The sequence below is a fragment of the Toxorhynchites rutilus genome, chromosome 1 (assembly GCF_029784135.1).
Source record: "Toxorhynchites rutilus septentrionalis strain SRP chromosome 1, ASM2978413v1, whole genome shotgun sequence".
Taxonomy (NCBI): Eukaryota; Metazoa; Arthropoda; class Insecta; order Diptera; family Culicidae; genus Toxorhynchites; species Toxorhynchites rutilus.
The window spans coordinates 195172840-195189382 of NC_073744.1; the positions used below are offsets into that span (position 1 = coordinate 195172840).

Genomic DNA, 16543 nt, shown 5'->3' on the forward strand with positions numbered 1-16543 from the left:
AATTGATGGGTCAAAAACCTACGTCAAAAAGGTTCTGTTATTATTCGTCTGATGATATAGTGTTTATCATATTTATCCCATTTTGACAACATCGTAAAGAAGATTCGCAAGGAATATACATAGAAAAAAAGGCGTGTTCCTACGTCAAAAAAGTTCTTTTCTTAACAGCATCATGTCTAAATCGATTACACGAATGAACATGAATGCTTGCAAAAACCAGAAACCCACATATTTTTATCTGTTATCAAAATCAAATCAACAGTCTGATAAACAGTAATATCAATTATGACATACCGTAGCAGTCTGGAAGTTCCAGCAAAATCCGGAAGGTTGGCAACACTGAAATTGCGTGTAGATAACTCACCCTGTAAAAGGCACTGTAAGCTGATGATCACCCCATAATTTCTTCGCCAACGGCAACCTCTCTTCCTGGTGCCAAAAAGCCCGACCGGATATATGTACCTACTCCAACACAACCATGGTTTTTTTTCTTCGCTTTTTCAAGTTCGCACAGTCCAAGCGCTTCCTCGCGACCACCTCACTGGGCCCTGCACATCAATTACGTCGTTCCGGCTGACGCACACTTTGAACGAGCAGAGTAGAGCAGAAACACCGGTTAGATCTTTTTTTTTACACGGGGTGAACAATGCGGAGTGCCGCTTGCTACGCGGCTTTACGTGGAAATTAAGCATTTTTCAAACATTGCCTTATATGGTCATGTTCACGCGATTGGTCCAATCCGGGAGAGGAATGTGGGAGCGAGCGCGATTGCGAGAGCGAGAATCAGCTTTTAACGGTTGCGATGAGAGCTTTTCAAGCCTGTGCCGGCATCGGAACAGTCTGAAAGCTTTCAGGCTCCGCTCTCCCGGCTCTTCTTGATTGCACACTCGAAAAAAAAAGAGCCGTTAGCAATGAGCAGAGGAGGAGGCGATAGGCTAGCGTCACTTTTCAGCCACCATCATTCGTTCGTGGTCGCTCAATCGAAGTAGTCGCGCGTGTTGGCAGCAGCAACAGCACCCATCAAAAGTACTCTCTGGAACTAACTTGATAGTAGTAAGCTGTGTGAAGAGGATTCTTCTGGCTTGATTTTGCGACTCGGAACCGTAAAGCTCTTCGGTGCGTGTAAAACCTTTCAAGTAACGTTTGAACAGTTCAGTTTGCCACAAAGTTACCTAGCGTGAAAATCGAAATATACCAATTTGTTTAGGAAGTTTATTGAATTACTACGGCTGGCAAGTATAAATCAATTATGGTGGTGAAAAAACAGTGGAACCTTCCAGACCGAATATTAACCCTATAGAGGTGTCTGCAAGACTTGGGCGTTGGCCGGCATTTTGTGTGGCTCGCTGCTGCTGCAACAGTAGCACCAAGTAGCGGCTCATCTACATTCTTCAGCAGAGTGTTATTGGCCTCGAGGACAAAATGCCGGTTCCTATCGCATTTTTTTTCATTGCTCCGAAAAAGTATTGCCAAATGGATGGCGTATTGTGATTATCAGAACTTTATTTTTAATCAATATTGAACAAAGTGTCTGCTAATTTTGCACCCAATTTTCTAATATTAATGAAAAGATACTTCAAGCAGCCTCATCGTTTTTTTCCCTTCTATTCAACATCCCCTTTGAATGTGGGTTCACTCACACTCGCACAACCACTTGCCGGGGTGAGTCGCCGCCTGCGTGAGTGTTCGTGAAGTGTTCGCGGATACGAAGCGAAGAACTTTGAAATATTTCTGGATGCGGCTTTTTCAGCCTTTTTTTCTCCACTGGACGGTGTGAAAAAAGAGCAATAGAAATGAAAAAGTTTTGACAGTTAATGGAGGAGATAAGCGCAGAGCTTCTTCGCCGCAGAATGATTTTCGGCACTAATTTGTATTTTCTCCGTTTTTAGTTTCAATCGTGGGCGTTGTCTGCTATGATTATCGAAAAGTGTAAATGTTTTGAGTTGGGCACGTAGTTCTCTACACCAAAAGATGTGCCTTATTTTCGTATCCACTTCACGGTGAACACAAAATTGAATCTTCAGATACAATTTTTGTAAGAGATTATTTTACCACATGAAGAAAACAAAGTTTTCCATTCACATTGAACACTAATTTGATACGGAGAACTTAATTTTCATTCACAATTTCTGTTTGAAAGATGTTTATTCTGTCTGAAAACACATTTTTTGACGCTTCACTAACTCGTAAAACGTAATTCAATTGCGTGCCGTTGATTTCGTTTTCACCGTGAAGTTTATACGGAAATAAGGCCAATCCAATGGTCATGTGATCATCTCATATTGACTCACCTTATTTCAAAGGTCGTCTTATCTTCTTACATGTACCCGATAAGATTACAGTTCTTAAATGAAGCCACAACCATGAAACGAATCATTACCAAATTTTGTTTTCTCTTCTCCCCCGGCAGAATCAATATGTGCGACGAAGAAGTTGCTGCGCTCGTTGTTGACAACGGATCCGGTATGTGCAAGGCCGGTTTCGCCGGAGATGATGCCCCACGTGCCGTCTTCCCGTCCATCGTCGGACGCCCACGTCACCAGGGTGTGATGGTCGGTATGGGACAGAAGGACTCGTACGTAGGTGACGAGGCCCAGAGCAAGCGTGGTATCCTCACGCTGAAGTACCCAATCGAGCACGGTATCGTCACCAACTGGGACGATATGGAGAAGATCTGGCATCACACATTCTACAACGAGCTGCGTGTTGCCCCCGAGGAGCACCCAGTGCTGCTGACAGAGGCCCCCCTTAACCCAAAGGCTAACCGTGAGAAGATGACCCAGATCATGTTCGAAACCTTCAACACACCTGCGATGTATGTCGCCATCCAAGCCGTGCTGTCGCTGTATGCTTCCGGTCGTACCACTGGTATCGTGCTCGACTCCGGTGACGGTGTCTCCCACACTGTCCCAATCTACGAAGGTTATGCGCTGCCACACGCTATCCTGCGTCTGGATTTGGCCGGTCGCGATCTGACCGATTATCTTATGAAGATCCTGACTGAACGTGGTTACTCATTCACCACCACTGCCGAGCGTGAAATCGTTCGTGACATCAAGGAAAAGCTCTGCTACGTTGCGCTTGACTTCGAGCAGGAAATGGCCACCGCTGCCTCGTCCTCCTCGCTGGAGAAATCCTACGAACTGCCCGATGGACAGGTCATCACCATCGGTAACGAGCGTTTCCGTTGTCCGGAAGCTCTGTTCCAGCCATCATTCCTGGGAATGGAAGCCTGTGGCATCCACGAGACCACCTACAATTCCATCATGAAGTGCGATGTCGACATCCGTAAGGATCTGTACGCCAACACAGTATTATCCGGTGGTACCACCATGTACCCAGGTATTGCCGACCGTATGCAGAAGGAAATCACCGCCCTCGCCCCATCCACAATGAAGATCAAGATCATTGCCCCACCAGAGCGCAAATACTCGGTTTGGATCGGTGGTTCCATCCTGGCCTCTCTGTCGACCTTCCAGCAGATGTGGATCTCCAAGCAGGAATACGACGAATCCGGCCCATCCATTGTCCACAGAAAGTGTTTCTAAGCATTTCGTTATCTTATTTACACTAACCACAACAACAGCAACAGCAACGGCAACAACACAACTCGCCCTTGTCACCAACATCTCGACCAGGGGAGCTCATTTCCAGCGAGAAGCTGCTGTTTCACTCCCATCTTGCTGCCGGAAATGATCTTGTTGTGTTGTTCGTTTGACTCACTGAAACACGAGTCAAAACACACAACACATTAAAAAAAAACTTAAAAATAAAAGACAATTCCTGTATTATTACTTATAATAATCGAACGCAATTTCTTCAAATCGTCCCGTATTTCCTTATAATAGTTTTTTTTTGTTTACCATTTAGTCGCATCATCACGTTTATATAAACGATACATTTTTTTTTTGTTTGTAGCCAGTTAGATTAGTGCGAGAGCGAGAGAGCAAATTTAGTCGCCTTTCCCATTAATTGTTCATTAATCACAACACACGCATTAATTATCACACACACACACGCGCATCTGAAAGAGAAAGAGGAACCCAAGATGAAAGCGCAAAAAAATTCCAAGAAGCAAGAGTGCGAGTGAGAGAGAGAACCAAAAAAGTTACTACTACTACGTATTATATGATGAACGGAAAAAAGGAATTCCATTTTTTTGTAATCGAGATAAAAAAACTGTGAAGAGAAAAAAAAAATAGAAAATCAAGCAAAAAAAAATTAAAAATTGACATCAAGCGAAAAATACGCGCGCAAGAGTCGAAGCAAAACCAATCGAATGATTACTTCCATGATTATTTTTTTTTCGTCGCGCAAGCTTAACAGTTAAATCATAAGCTTGAGTATAATTATTTATTAGCGATTAATTTATATTTGTTTTTGAGGGCGCAGAAGTCAATTAATTTATGATTGTATTTTTTTCATTTGCTTTTCTACTTTAGCTATTTAAGATACTTTTCAAATATGCGAAGAATACTCCCCCCCCCTGTTACCACCCTCTTTGATCCGGTCAAGCTATCCCCCCGCTGAGAGGAGGACAACACACACACCCACCAAACCGAAACTGACCATCTGCAACATTCTGAATCCTAAGGATTTGATCGAAGCGCTTGGTTTGGATGTGATGTGCAACCCCCCCCACCTCAGTTGGAGGATGAAAATAACAAACACCTTCAAGCGGCTTGCCCATCAAAAGATATGTTAAACACCTAAACAACAGGAGGGGTGGAAAAGAGAAAGAGAGGTTGATTGCATTAATTAAAGTTATGAAAATTATAAACATAAGATTGACGCCCTAAAGTGCTTGAAAATAAATAGAAAAGAAAGTGTTCATTCAGCCCACGAATGCTACGCCGAGAGCATTTTTGGGGGGTGCCTTTCTTGGAATGATCATTCGAGTTAAAAAAAAACAAACGTTACTTTTTAATTGGTTCTCTTGTCTTCGCTTTCTTGGTTGGAATCTTGAATAAGTGACATTTTTGTTCTCTTCCCACATTGTATGAAATCCTGTTGTGCATTTTTGGTGGTTCGAACGTTCAATTTTCGGGCAACATAGTTGTTCCGGGTGTGACCAGGTTGGCTCGCGATGTGCATTGCCGATTGTAATGAGAAAAGGGATTCAGCCTGATCTCTCAGCCCTATTCTGTATTCCGACGGATTGCCATTTCGTTCGAGTTATAATTTCGCATTCCCTATTTCGAACGTTTTGCCCATTTAATGTTCGAAGAGAAACAGATCGAACGAAACGCAAAAACAACTCAAACGGAATACAGAATGGAATTTTATGAAGTCGTACAAAATATTTCGAATCGTTCGAAATACAGAATAGTGGTGTTTGAACCTTATTTGTAGGCTAAGTTCTTTCTCTGACTGTATTGAGAACTAATCGTAACGCATACTGCTGTTCAGTGTGAAATCGAATTTCGCCTTAACACTACTCTTATGCGTATATATAACATCCCCAGCAAACATTAACTCGCATAACAAGCGTATATATAACATCATATGCCCTAAAATTTGGTTGGCATATAATGCGCCTAACTGGCATATGCATGCAAAAGTGGAGGCCATATACATGGCAAATGCTTACCGAATTTGTTTGGATGAATATGCAACTTTGACCGGCTATAATAGCGATTATGTTGAAATTGAGTTGCGATCGAATATGAATCAATATATATATATATATATATATATATATATATATATATATATATATATATATATATATATATATATATATATATATATATATATATATATATATATATATATATATATATATATATATATATATATATATATATATATATATATATATATATATATATATATATATATATATATATATATATATATATATATATAGATGGGGCTGCCGTTTCTATGGTGTTAAGATACTCCTTCCCCCTCTCTTAGAGGGGGCTGCCATACAAATAAAACACAAATTTCTGCATTACTTGAGAAGTAATCAAGTAAATGAGCGGGACGAAGTTTGCCGGGTCAGCTAGTATATTCATAAATTGTCAAAGCACCAAATACGCAAAATATTTTCGTGAAATGTTTATTATAGCCTCACGAATCGCCATTTTTATATATGAGTATTTATGTTTGTAGAAATAATAATTGTTTGATTGACTTGTGTTGGGAGTGGAATATGAATGTTTAAAATGACACAGATTGATGTTTGGTGAAAACTGCTCCGATATGGGTTCGAACTCCGGTCGTCTGGATTATCATCCACCAGCTATCTCGCGCGGCTATCTGAAATTTAATTCAACAGCGGTTAAAACTTTCGAGTGCATCAGCATTTCATTGACATTTCAATATGATGTAATATGTCCTTTATTAGTATCTAATATGATTTACTGTTTCATGATTTTCTTCAGCATGCAACACGATTTACTACAGTACTGAATCGATTTAAATTATACGCTTATACGACACACAAACTGCATCAACGTAATATACGCATATGATGCGGATTAAATATATTTTACGACAATGTGCACCATAAAATTGATGTTTATTATACCGAATTGCGACTTAATTTGATAATGGTATATAAAATCGAGTTTCTACATTTTATGCGATTTCAAATATACACGATACACACTTTGATTGATATTATATGCGATTATGATTTATTCGGATTTCTTGTAAGACTTGGCACGTGCAAAATTATACGATTTAATGTTTGCTGGGTTATATGCCCTAAAATTTGGATGGCATATAATGCGCCTAACTGGCATATGCATGCAAAAGTGGAGGCCATATACATACATGGCAGATGCTTACCGAATTTGTTTGGATGAATATGCAACTTTGACCGGCTATAATAGCGACTTTTGCCATACTCATATACGATTTATTACAGACATAGAAAAAAAAACAAATGGCGCAAAATATGTTCGTGAAATGTTTATTATAGCCTCACGAATCGCCATTTTTATATATGAGTATTTATGTTTGTAGAAATAATAATTGTTTGATTGACTTGTGTTGGGAGTGGAATATGAATGTTTAAAATGACACAGATTGATGTTTGGTTAAAACTTTCGAGTGCATCAGCATTTCATTGACATTTCAATATGATGTAATATGTCCTTTATTAGTATCTAATATGATTTACTGTTTCATGATTTTCTTCAGCATGCAACACGATTTACTACAGTACTGAATCGATTTAAATTATACGCTTATACGACACACAAACTGCATCAACGTAATATACGCATATGATGCGGATTAAATATATTTTACGACAATGTGCACCATAAAATTGATGTTTATTATACCGAATTGCGACTTAATTTGATAATGGTATATAAAATCGAGTTTCTACATTTTATGCGATTTCAAATATACACGATACATACTTTGATTGATATTATATGCGATTATGATTTATTCAGATTTCTTATAAGACTTAGTACGTGCAAAATTATACGATTTAATGTTTGCTGGGAAACTCCTCCGTCTAAAGTGCGATTCACATACAACATTCACGTCACGTTAACGTTCCGTCCCGTCACGTTGCGTCAATTATTCTTCCAAGCAGTTCTTATGCAAACATTCACATACACCGGTTTTCTAGCACCTTATCGCTGCAACGTGGGGTCAAGAACGGCTCTTGTTGTAAAACGGTGTGTCGAGAAATTGGTGCACCCGTGGCCGAGTGGTTAGCGTCTCACATTATCATGCCGGGTGTTTGGGTTCGATTCCCGTTCTGGCCGGGGGATTTTTCGTCAAAGAAATTTCCTTCGACTTGCACTGTGGTCACGCGTATTCAAGAGCTTGCCCCTCGGAATGCATTCAAGGCGTGTTATTTGGCTTAAGAAATCTCAAATAAGTATTAATAAATGACGCTTGTTAATGCATACATTGAGACGGCAAAAGTTCCACAGGGAACGTTAACGCCATTCAAGAAGAAGAAGTGTCGAGAAATTGCAGCTGAGGAACATACCATATATATCTCCCCACACCTGATATTCCAGCACATATATAATCACGGAATCACTTCCTTATTCTGTTGAAAGAACCACTAATCTTGTCACTACTAAACGTTTACCTAAAATTATAATGTCTAAATCTGGTTTGCAAAAAAAAGGAAATACGTGGTTCACTGACCTACGCTAACACAACTGAGGGTCTTGGTGATGTCCGCCGGATCCTGCCTCGTCTACGATCCACGGGGAAGTGACTGATTAGAATTCAATAATCCTCACATCAGCCAGGCGCGAGGTCGACCTTGTCTAAATTATGTAATTGCAACAGAATTACGCTAGTACATAATATATCTAAAGGCGATTATTGCGCGCAACAATTGTCTCAATCGTTAAGGCCATTCACCTTTATTCCCTTATGCCTGATCTTGTCGGGTCTTCGGTCCAAAACTCGCCCTTTGGCAGAATGTCAAACTGCCCAGCAAACATTAAATCGTATAATATTGCACGTGCCAAGTCTTACAAGCAATCCGAATAAATCATAATCGCATTTAATATCAATCAAAGTATGTGTCGTGTATATTTGAAATCGCAAAAATGTAAAAACTCGATTTTATATACCATTATCAAATTAAGTCGCAATTCGGTATAATAAACATCAATTTTATAATGCACATTGTCGTAAAATATATTTAATCCCCATCATATGCGTATATTACGCTGATGCAGTTTGTGTGTCGTATAAGCGTATAATTTGAATCGATTCAGTACTGTAATAAATCGTGTTGCATGCTGAAGAAAGTCATGAAACAGTAAATCATATAGGTCCTAATAAAGAACATATTACATCATATTGAAATGTCAATGAAATGCTGATGCTCTCGAAAGTTTTAACCGCTGTTGAATTGAATTTCAGATAGCCGCACGAGATAGCTGGTGGATGATAATCCAGACGATCGAAGTCGAACCCACATCGGAGCAGTTTTCACCAAACTCCAACATTCATATTTCACTTCCAACACAAGTCAATCAAACAATTATTATTTCTACAAACATAAATACTCATATATAAAAATGGCGATTCGTGAGGCTATAATAAACATTTCACGAAAATATTTTGCGTATTTGGTGCTTTGACAATTTATGAATATACTAGCTGACCCGGCAAACTTCGTCCCGCTCATTTACTTGATTACTTCTCAAGTAATGCAGAAATTTGTGTTTTATTTGTATGGCAGCCACCCCTAAGAGAGGGGGGAGGGGTATCTAACCACCATAGAAACATTCATTGCACCCTAAAGTTTCCATATGCCTAATTTGGTTTAATTTGCTTGATTAATTCTCGGGTAATGCAAAAATTTGTGTTTCATTTGTACGGCAGCCCCCTCTAAGAGAGGGGGAAGGAGTATCTTAACACCATAGAAACATTTATTGCATCCTAAAACCTCCACATGCCAAATTTGGTTTCATTTGCTTGATTAATTCTCGAGTAATGCAGAAATTTGTGTTTCATTTGTATGGCAGCCCCCCCTTTGAGTGGGGGAAGGACTGTCTAACCATCATAGAAACATTTATTGCACCCTAAAACTTTCACATGCCAACTTTGGTTTCGTTTGATTGATTAATTTCCGAGTAATGCAAAAAATTGTGTTTCATTTGTATGGCAGCCCCCTCTAAGAGAGGAGGAAGGAGTATCTTATCACAACAAACATTTATTGCATCCTAAAACCTCCACATGCCAAATTTGGTTTCATTTGCTTGATTAATTCTCGAGTAATGCAGAAATTTGTGTTTCATTTGTATGGGAGCCCCCCCTTTGAGTGGGGGAAGGACTGTCTAACCATCATAGAAACATTTATTGCACCCTAAAACTTTCACATGCCAACTTTGGTTTCGTTTGCTTGGTTAATTTCCGAGTAATGCAGAAATTTGTGTTTCATTTGTATGGCAGCCCCCCCTTAGAGAGGGGGGAGGGATCTCAAAATATCACGAAAACCTTCCCCGGCCCCAAAAACCCCTACATACCAATTTTCATGTCGATCGGTTCAATAGTTTCCGAGTCTATAAGAATCAGACATACAGACAGACATCACTCCATTTTTATATGTATATATATTATATATATATATATATATATATATATATATATATATATATATATATATATATATATATATATATATATATGCTTGATTAATTCTCGGGTAATGCAAAAATTTTTGTTTCATTTGTACGGCAGCCCCATCTATATAGATATATATATATATATATATATATATATATATATATATATATATATATATATATATATATATATATATATATATATATATATATATATATATATATATATATATATATATATATATATAGATTCATATTCGATCGCAATTCAATTTCAACATAATCGCTATTATAGCCGGTCAAAGTTGCATATTCATCCAAACAAATTCGGTAAGCATTTGCCATGTATATGGCCTCCACTTTTGCATGCATATGCCAGTTAGGCGCATTATATGCCAACCAAATTTTAGGGCATATGATGTTATATATACGCTTGTTATGCGATTTAATGTTTGCTGAGTGGGCACAGAAACAGTGATGAACGGCCTCCTTCGGGAGAGACGCTTAGGCTGTTCAGTATTAACTCTATTTCCTATTAAACCATTCCTTCAAATCCGACTGCCTCGCTTTGCAACATATGTGACAATTGTTCTCTCACCCCACATGCTGCTCAAAATCAGGCCGAGAGGAAATAAAACCATGAGCTGAACTCATGACTTGGTAAATCCCATTTCTTGCTTCGTTCAAATTGTTTTTAAATTCGAATATCTATCCTTCGAGCTGTTTTGTTTTCAAACATCTTATGAAATAAGGAATGACAAATTCAAACTCGATCACTCTAGAACGTAAATCCGTCGGAGTACAGAATCGGGGTGTATGTCTGTTGTGCCCTGGCGTACACGATTTCAGCTCGTCCGAAACAACAGACCAAAACAGGTTCTTAATCAGTGAAAGACACCGCTGTGGTAATTTGGAAAAATACTTCCAAAGCCATATTCTTGAATGTCTAAATTTCAGAGATACGAAAAAATATAGATTTTTTCAAATTTCCTGTGCAGTTGTTTGAGTTTTTTTAGCTGAATGCGATTCTTGGCATGAAAATAGAATGCTTCAATTTGACCGAAACACCGCGCACGCGTTGTCTACGGTGTTACCGAATCGAAGAATTTTAACCGAATTGTTCAATTGTCTACTGCCGTTTTGTCGGATGTATGCAAGTGAAAACAAGTTTGTAATCTGAATTGATTATCTACAGTAAGAATGGTTAATGTGAGAGAAAAAGAACTAGACAGACGAGTGACGAAGGATTAACTCCATTCTCTATTGACGAATTTAGGTAAAGCTGAATCAGCTCATGCGACATCTACATTAGAGCTCAGAACCACAACAGTGAGGGTGTTTGTTTATTTTACGCACTGAAAAGCAATATTCGGTGGGGATTATTCATTTATTTCAATTTAGATTCATTTCATGAATGTCGTCAGTATATGGTAAGAAAGTTGGAGTTCTGTATATTTACGGTGGTTTCAACACGCGATTTGATCAAAGTCATAGATAATCTTCGGAAATTTTATGTTTGATAATGCATACCGGTTATTGATACTATGGATAAATGCGATGAAATCGATACCATATCAAATTGGCTGACATCATTGATTATGTAGGGGCCGATACGAGAAGGATTTGCAGTATTTTTAGCGCAAAACACCCTATTCATCGTTTACTTAGTTGAAAAAAATTAAAGTTACAATACTTATAACAAACCATTCCTCGTAATATACATAGTACATTGCAAAATGATGGTTTTCTAACCTTTTCAGCGTGGAAAGTATACATGAAACCGGGAAATTTGAAGATAAATTCTGATTTTTCTAGAAAATTTGAACGAAGTTCATACCAAAAAAAAAACAAAACATCCTCACTTTACTCGCTGCGCCATCTGGTTGTAAACCCAACGTAAATTCGTCAATACTTTTTTTAAACTTTTTTCTCGAATTCTTTCATTTAGCTCACAGCAAGGCGTTGTACTATAGGTGGACCGCAATGTAAAAATTGTTGTTCGGCCATTGCTCGTGAAAAAACAAATTTGTTTACAAAACAAATCGTATCTTTTGGTGACAAATGCATTCGTTGGCAAAGTAGCTGCTCGCTCTTTACTGTCGAATAATAACAGTGCAGAAGGATGTTTTTAGTATATCTTTTCGCTTCTAGCTGCACAATCAATGCCTTTTTTTTCAAGCAAAATGTACAGGGTTTTCCAACTTTAAATTCCGAAAGTAAATTGAAATAAAACACACTTAGAATTCGAATTTCGATGAAACTTTTATTTCAAATTAAAGTTTGGTTTATGCCATTATGTGTGAAATACAACATCATTCAAATGTCCACCTAGGGCTTCCTCGCACACCTTGATTCGGAACAGGTAATTTTCGATGACTTTTCGGCACATATGGGGCGGTATCTCGGTCATAACTTCACGAATGTTGGCTTTCAAATGTTCAAGAGTTTGCGGAGAGTTGGCATAGACACGGTCTTTCGCATAACCCCACAAAAAAAGTCTAGCGGGTTCAAATCGCATGATCTGGACGGCCAATTGGCATCACCAAAACGCGAAATTAGGCGTCCCTCAAATTTCGTTCGCAATATGGCCATGTTCGGTCGTGTTGTGTGGCACGTGGCGCCGTCCTGCTGAAACCACATGTCATCCGTATCCATATCTTCAATTTGTGGCAAAAAAAAATCGGTTAACATGCGGCCATAGCGCTCACCATTCACAGTTACCGTCTCGCCGTCCTCATTTTCAAAGAAATACGGCCCGATGACTCCACCAGACCATAATGCGCACCAAACAATGACTTTTGGCGAATGCAATGGCCTCTCAACAATCACGTGTGGATTTTCTGAGCCTCATATATGGAAATTTTGGGTGTTCACATAGCCACCGAGCTCGAAATGTGCCTCATCGCTGAAGAAAATTTGATGCGAAAATTCAGCATTTTACTGCTGTTGTTCGTTCACCCAATCGACGTATGCCCGACGCATTCCATGGTCACCACGCTCTAATTTTTGTACCAGTTGGACTTTATATGGATGTAGGTGCAAGTCCAAATGCAAAATTCGCCACAATGATGTGTTTGACAAGCCCAATTGCTGATCACGCCGTGGAATCGAAACATTCGGGTCATCCTCCACACTGGCAGCAACAGCAGCAATATTTTCGGCCGAACGCACATTACGATGATGTACAGGTTTCACAATATCCGCTACGGATCCAGTTTGTTCGAATTTACGCACTACATTAGCGATTGTGTGCTCTGTAGGCCGTCCATGACGACCAAAAACCAAAATGCTCGAAAAACATTTGCCGGTTTTTCATCATTTTTATAGTATAATTTAACAAAATTAACACGTTGTGCGATGCCAAAAACGATCCATATTGTAAAATGGCAGACATTCAACTAACGATATGACGCTTTGGTTGACAGCTATGTCAAACGGTTGTCAGCGCAGGGCTGTATACTTTCGGAAGCCCGAAATGGAAAACCCTGTACTTCTGTTTGGCTTCCATCGGCGGAGAAAAGACCCAGCAAACATTAAATCGTATAACTTTGCACATGATAAGTCACATATAATTTCGTATCAAATCACAATCGCATAAAATGTCAATCAAAATATCGATCATATATATCTAAAATCGCATAAAATGCAAAAACACGATTTTCCATGTCATCGATGGATTGAGTGGTAAAGTTGTCGTATCAAATCGCATATCAGTCCAAAAAGCATCGCATATCGTTATATACGGCTTTATATGCGTACAAAATATGGCATATACGTATATCGCCTCCACTTTTGTGTGTATATGCTAGTTATCTGCATCATATATCATACAAATGTGTCTTGGTTGTATGTATATCGCCTCCAATTATAGCTATTCATACGACTTAATGTTTGCTGGGGAGTACTATCAGCTTACGGCGATGGTGACAAGAAATAACGCTGATTGTGGCTCCAGCGATTTCGCTCAGGGAGGAGGAGAAAGCTGTGTATATACCGGGAAGGGGATTACCAGATCCAAAAGATCCAAAAAGGGCATTTACAATTAGATGGCTAAAGGAGGTTGTGCACTATTTTTTACGAATATATATTTGCTTATTTTTTTCCTTCAGTTATTTTCCTCAGCGAGTTGATATGAAACCATATCCACAAACCCAAACAAAAAGTAAATAATTCTGAAAGTTACATCTCGCTGCTCGTCTCACGTCATGGAACTGGAATTGACAGGTGGTTCGTTTTCGACAGTATGAGGATAAGGCATGGAAGAAGCGAGAGGGGATGAAAAATGACAGCGACTATTTTTGTTTATAAACAAACCAGGACCAATTTTCATGCTACATTGCGTTTTCTGCACACCAACAATTACCTACGCTGGGCCGGTTTCAATCGAACTAGCTGTTGTGTCTCACAACCCGCACGATCAGGTGAGTCTCCAGATGAAGCAGCAATAGCCGGGAAACGACATGCCTGGATATCCACAGCGTACCGCTGCGCTCACTGGGTCGTCAATGACTAATGTGATCAAAGTGAATGGAACTAAGAGCAGTACGGTACAAGCCCGCCGGTAGTGGCTCTTTCATATACCCACTAGCACAACTCCAACAATCGCTGAATTGCCAATCCCAACAGCAACGGCGACGGCGCCAGTGGTTGTGTGGTTAGCGTAACAGCCTCACAATCCGATCGGCCTGGGTTCAATCCCAGCTGGCGTCGTTGGGATTTTCTGAGGCGAAAAATCTCTGGTTACGTCTTCCTTCGGAGGGGAAGTAAAAGAGGTTGGCCCGGCTCATGAGTTGTTGAGTCTGATAGGTAGGAACAGGTGGAGTCGCCTCCCTGTTGTCGGTGATTGGCACTAAAGTGGCGGAAATAGGCCGACGAAAAATAAGCGAAGATAAAAAAATAAAAAAACAGCAACGGCAACAACCCTCACGTCCCGTAAAACAGCAATGAAGGCACCAGTCACCGAAACACAACAATGATGCCGTAAACAAGCAAACACAGCGGTATGCACTCCTCATTGCATGCCATTTGTTATCCTCTTTCTCGGAAACTCTAGCCGTTCATTTGGCCGCTGTCAATTCGAACTCAAGTAATGGCTGAACAGCAATTCTAACATAACGTTCCACCTTATTATACCGCCTTGGTACAAATTGTTCTATCTTTGGTGATGCCTTGAAACACAAAAATATAAAAATGGGAACCCCTATGGCGTTGGACCGATTGAACTGTCAGATGATGTTTACTTTAAAAAATTGTTTTCAGCGACTGCTATTACTGCGCCTGCAATCAGGTGTTTGTCTTCTACAGTTAATAGTTTGTCTCTATCAGAACGTTATCAGTAAGACCAAACAAACCTAACGTGCAAAAAGCGATAGGAGCCTAATTTGAGGAGATTCAGTGTTATCAATTGTGTAAAATGTTTTGTGGGCAACGTTAACCAGTAGAACCAGAAGCATCAATGTCTGAAAGTTAGTAATCTCTTCCCCTGGAACGAGCTTTTCACATTATAATGTTTTTCCTTCTTCAGCTAATCAAAACATAAAGTACGAGATGGACATGAAGATGGAGCCGTCCAGTCCGCCGGAGAAAGATCGCAGCATGTATTCGCGATGTTCCAGCGCGGGGAGTGTCCACACTCCGACTTCATCGGCCCATAACACCGGTAATTGACATAGAAAAAAAAAACGGTTCCATGTGCTTGCGTGCGCATAGAAGTACACAGAAGACAGCGTAACTAACGGCATCTCGCGAAGATGACCTTGAATTTTCTTTAACAGAGGACGAAGAGGACTCGGGTGGTGATAACAGCAAGAGCAGCTCGACGCTTAGCTACAAAGAACGCCGAAGGGAAGCTCACACCCAGGCGGAGCAGAAACGACGTGATGCGATCAAGAAGGGTTACGATTCGCTGCAGGAATTGGTGCCCACATGTCAGCAGACCGATGCTTCCGGATACAAACTGAGCAAGGCGTCGGTTTTGCAGAAATCCATCGATTACATCGGTTATCTTCATCAACACAAAAAGAAGCAAGACGAGGAGAGAGCCTCTCTTCAGAAGGAAGCTATGGCTCTGCGTATTATCCAGAAAAACTACGAACATATGTTACAGCATCAGCAACAATCGCCGGGAAGGACCGAAACGAGATTGAGTGATGACGTAAAATTTCAGGTTTTCAAAGCCATAATGGATGAGATGTTTGTCACCTTCGATCAGCTACCGATGAATGATTTCTCCGAGTTAACTTCTGGAGTCATTTCTTGGCTGGAAGAACACTGTAAACCTCATCTGCTTCGGGATGTTGTTAATCGAACACTGACGAACATCACATCGAGTTATGTGTCGCAATCCAGCAGCAAGAACTGTGGTGTTAAGATGGAGTAATGTGAGTACCTTCTTCTGATGTTAGTATATGTTATACAAGTTATTGAAATTCATCAATTTCATTAGGAAAGAAAGTCCCGATTTTATGAGTGCT

The 16543-nt window shown here is 39.7% G+C and overlaps 2 protein-coding genes across 3 annotated transcripts; both read left to right on the forward strand.

Annotated features, from left to right (window-relative positions):
• The first annotated feature begins 948 nt into the window (after nucleotides 1-948).
• LOC129761205 (actin-5C) lies at nucleotides 949-3804 on the forward strand. The gene is made up of 2 exons (XM_055758942.1): nucleotides 949-1116; nucleotides 2411-3804. The coding sequence occupies exon 2, from the start codon at nucleotides 2418-2420 to the stop codon at nucleotides 3546-3548; it is 1131 nt and encodes a 376-aa protein (XP_055614917.1). The 5' UTR covers nucleotides 949-1116; nucleotides 2411-2417; the 3' UTR covers nucleotides 3549-3804.
• Nucleotides 3805-15295: 11491 nt separating this feature from the next.
• Nucleotides 15296-16498, forward strand: LOC129770469 (max-like protein X). 2 transcript variants are annotated; one of them, XM_055773319.1, is made up of 3 exons: nucleotides 15296-15535; nucleotides 15595-15729; nucleotides 15821-16498. In XM_055773319.1, exons 1-3 carry the CDS (start codon nucleotides 15526-15528, stop codon nucleotides 16447-16449), a joined length of 774 nt encoding a protein of 257 aa, XP_055629294.1. In that variant the 5' UTR covers nucleotides 15296-15525; the 3' UTR covers nucleotides 16450-16498. The 2 variants fall into 2 exon arrangements, with proteins under 2 accessions (XP_055629294.1, XP_055629300.1); XM_055773325.1 differs by having other exon boundaries at nucleotides 15298-15535; nucleotides 15845-16498.
• Nucleotides 16499-16543: the final 45 nt, after the last annotated feature.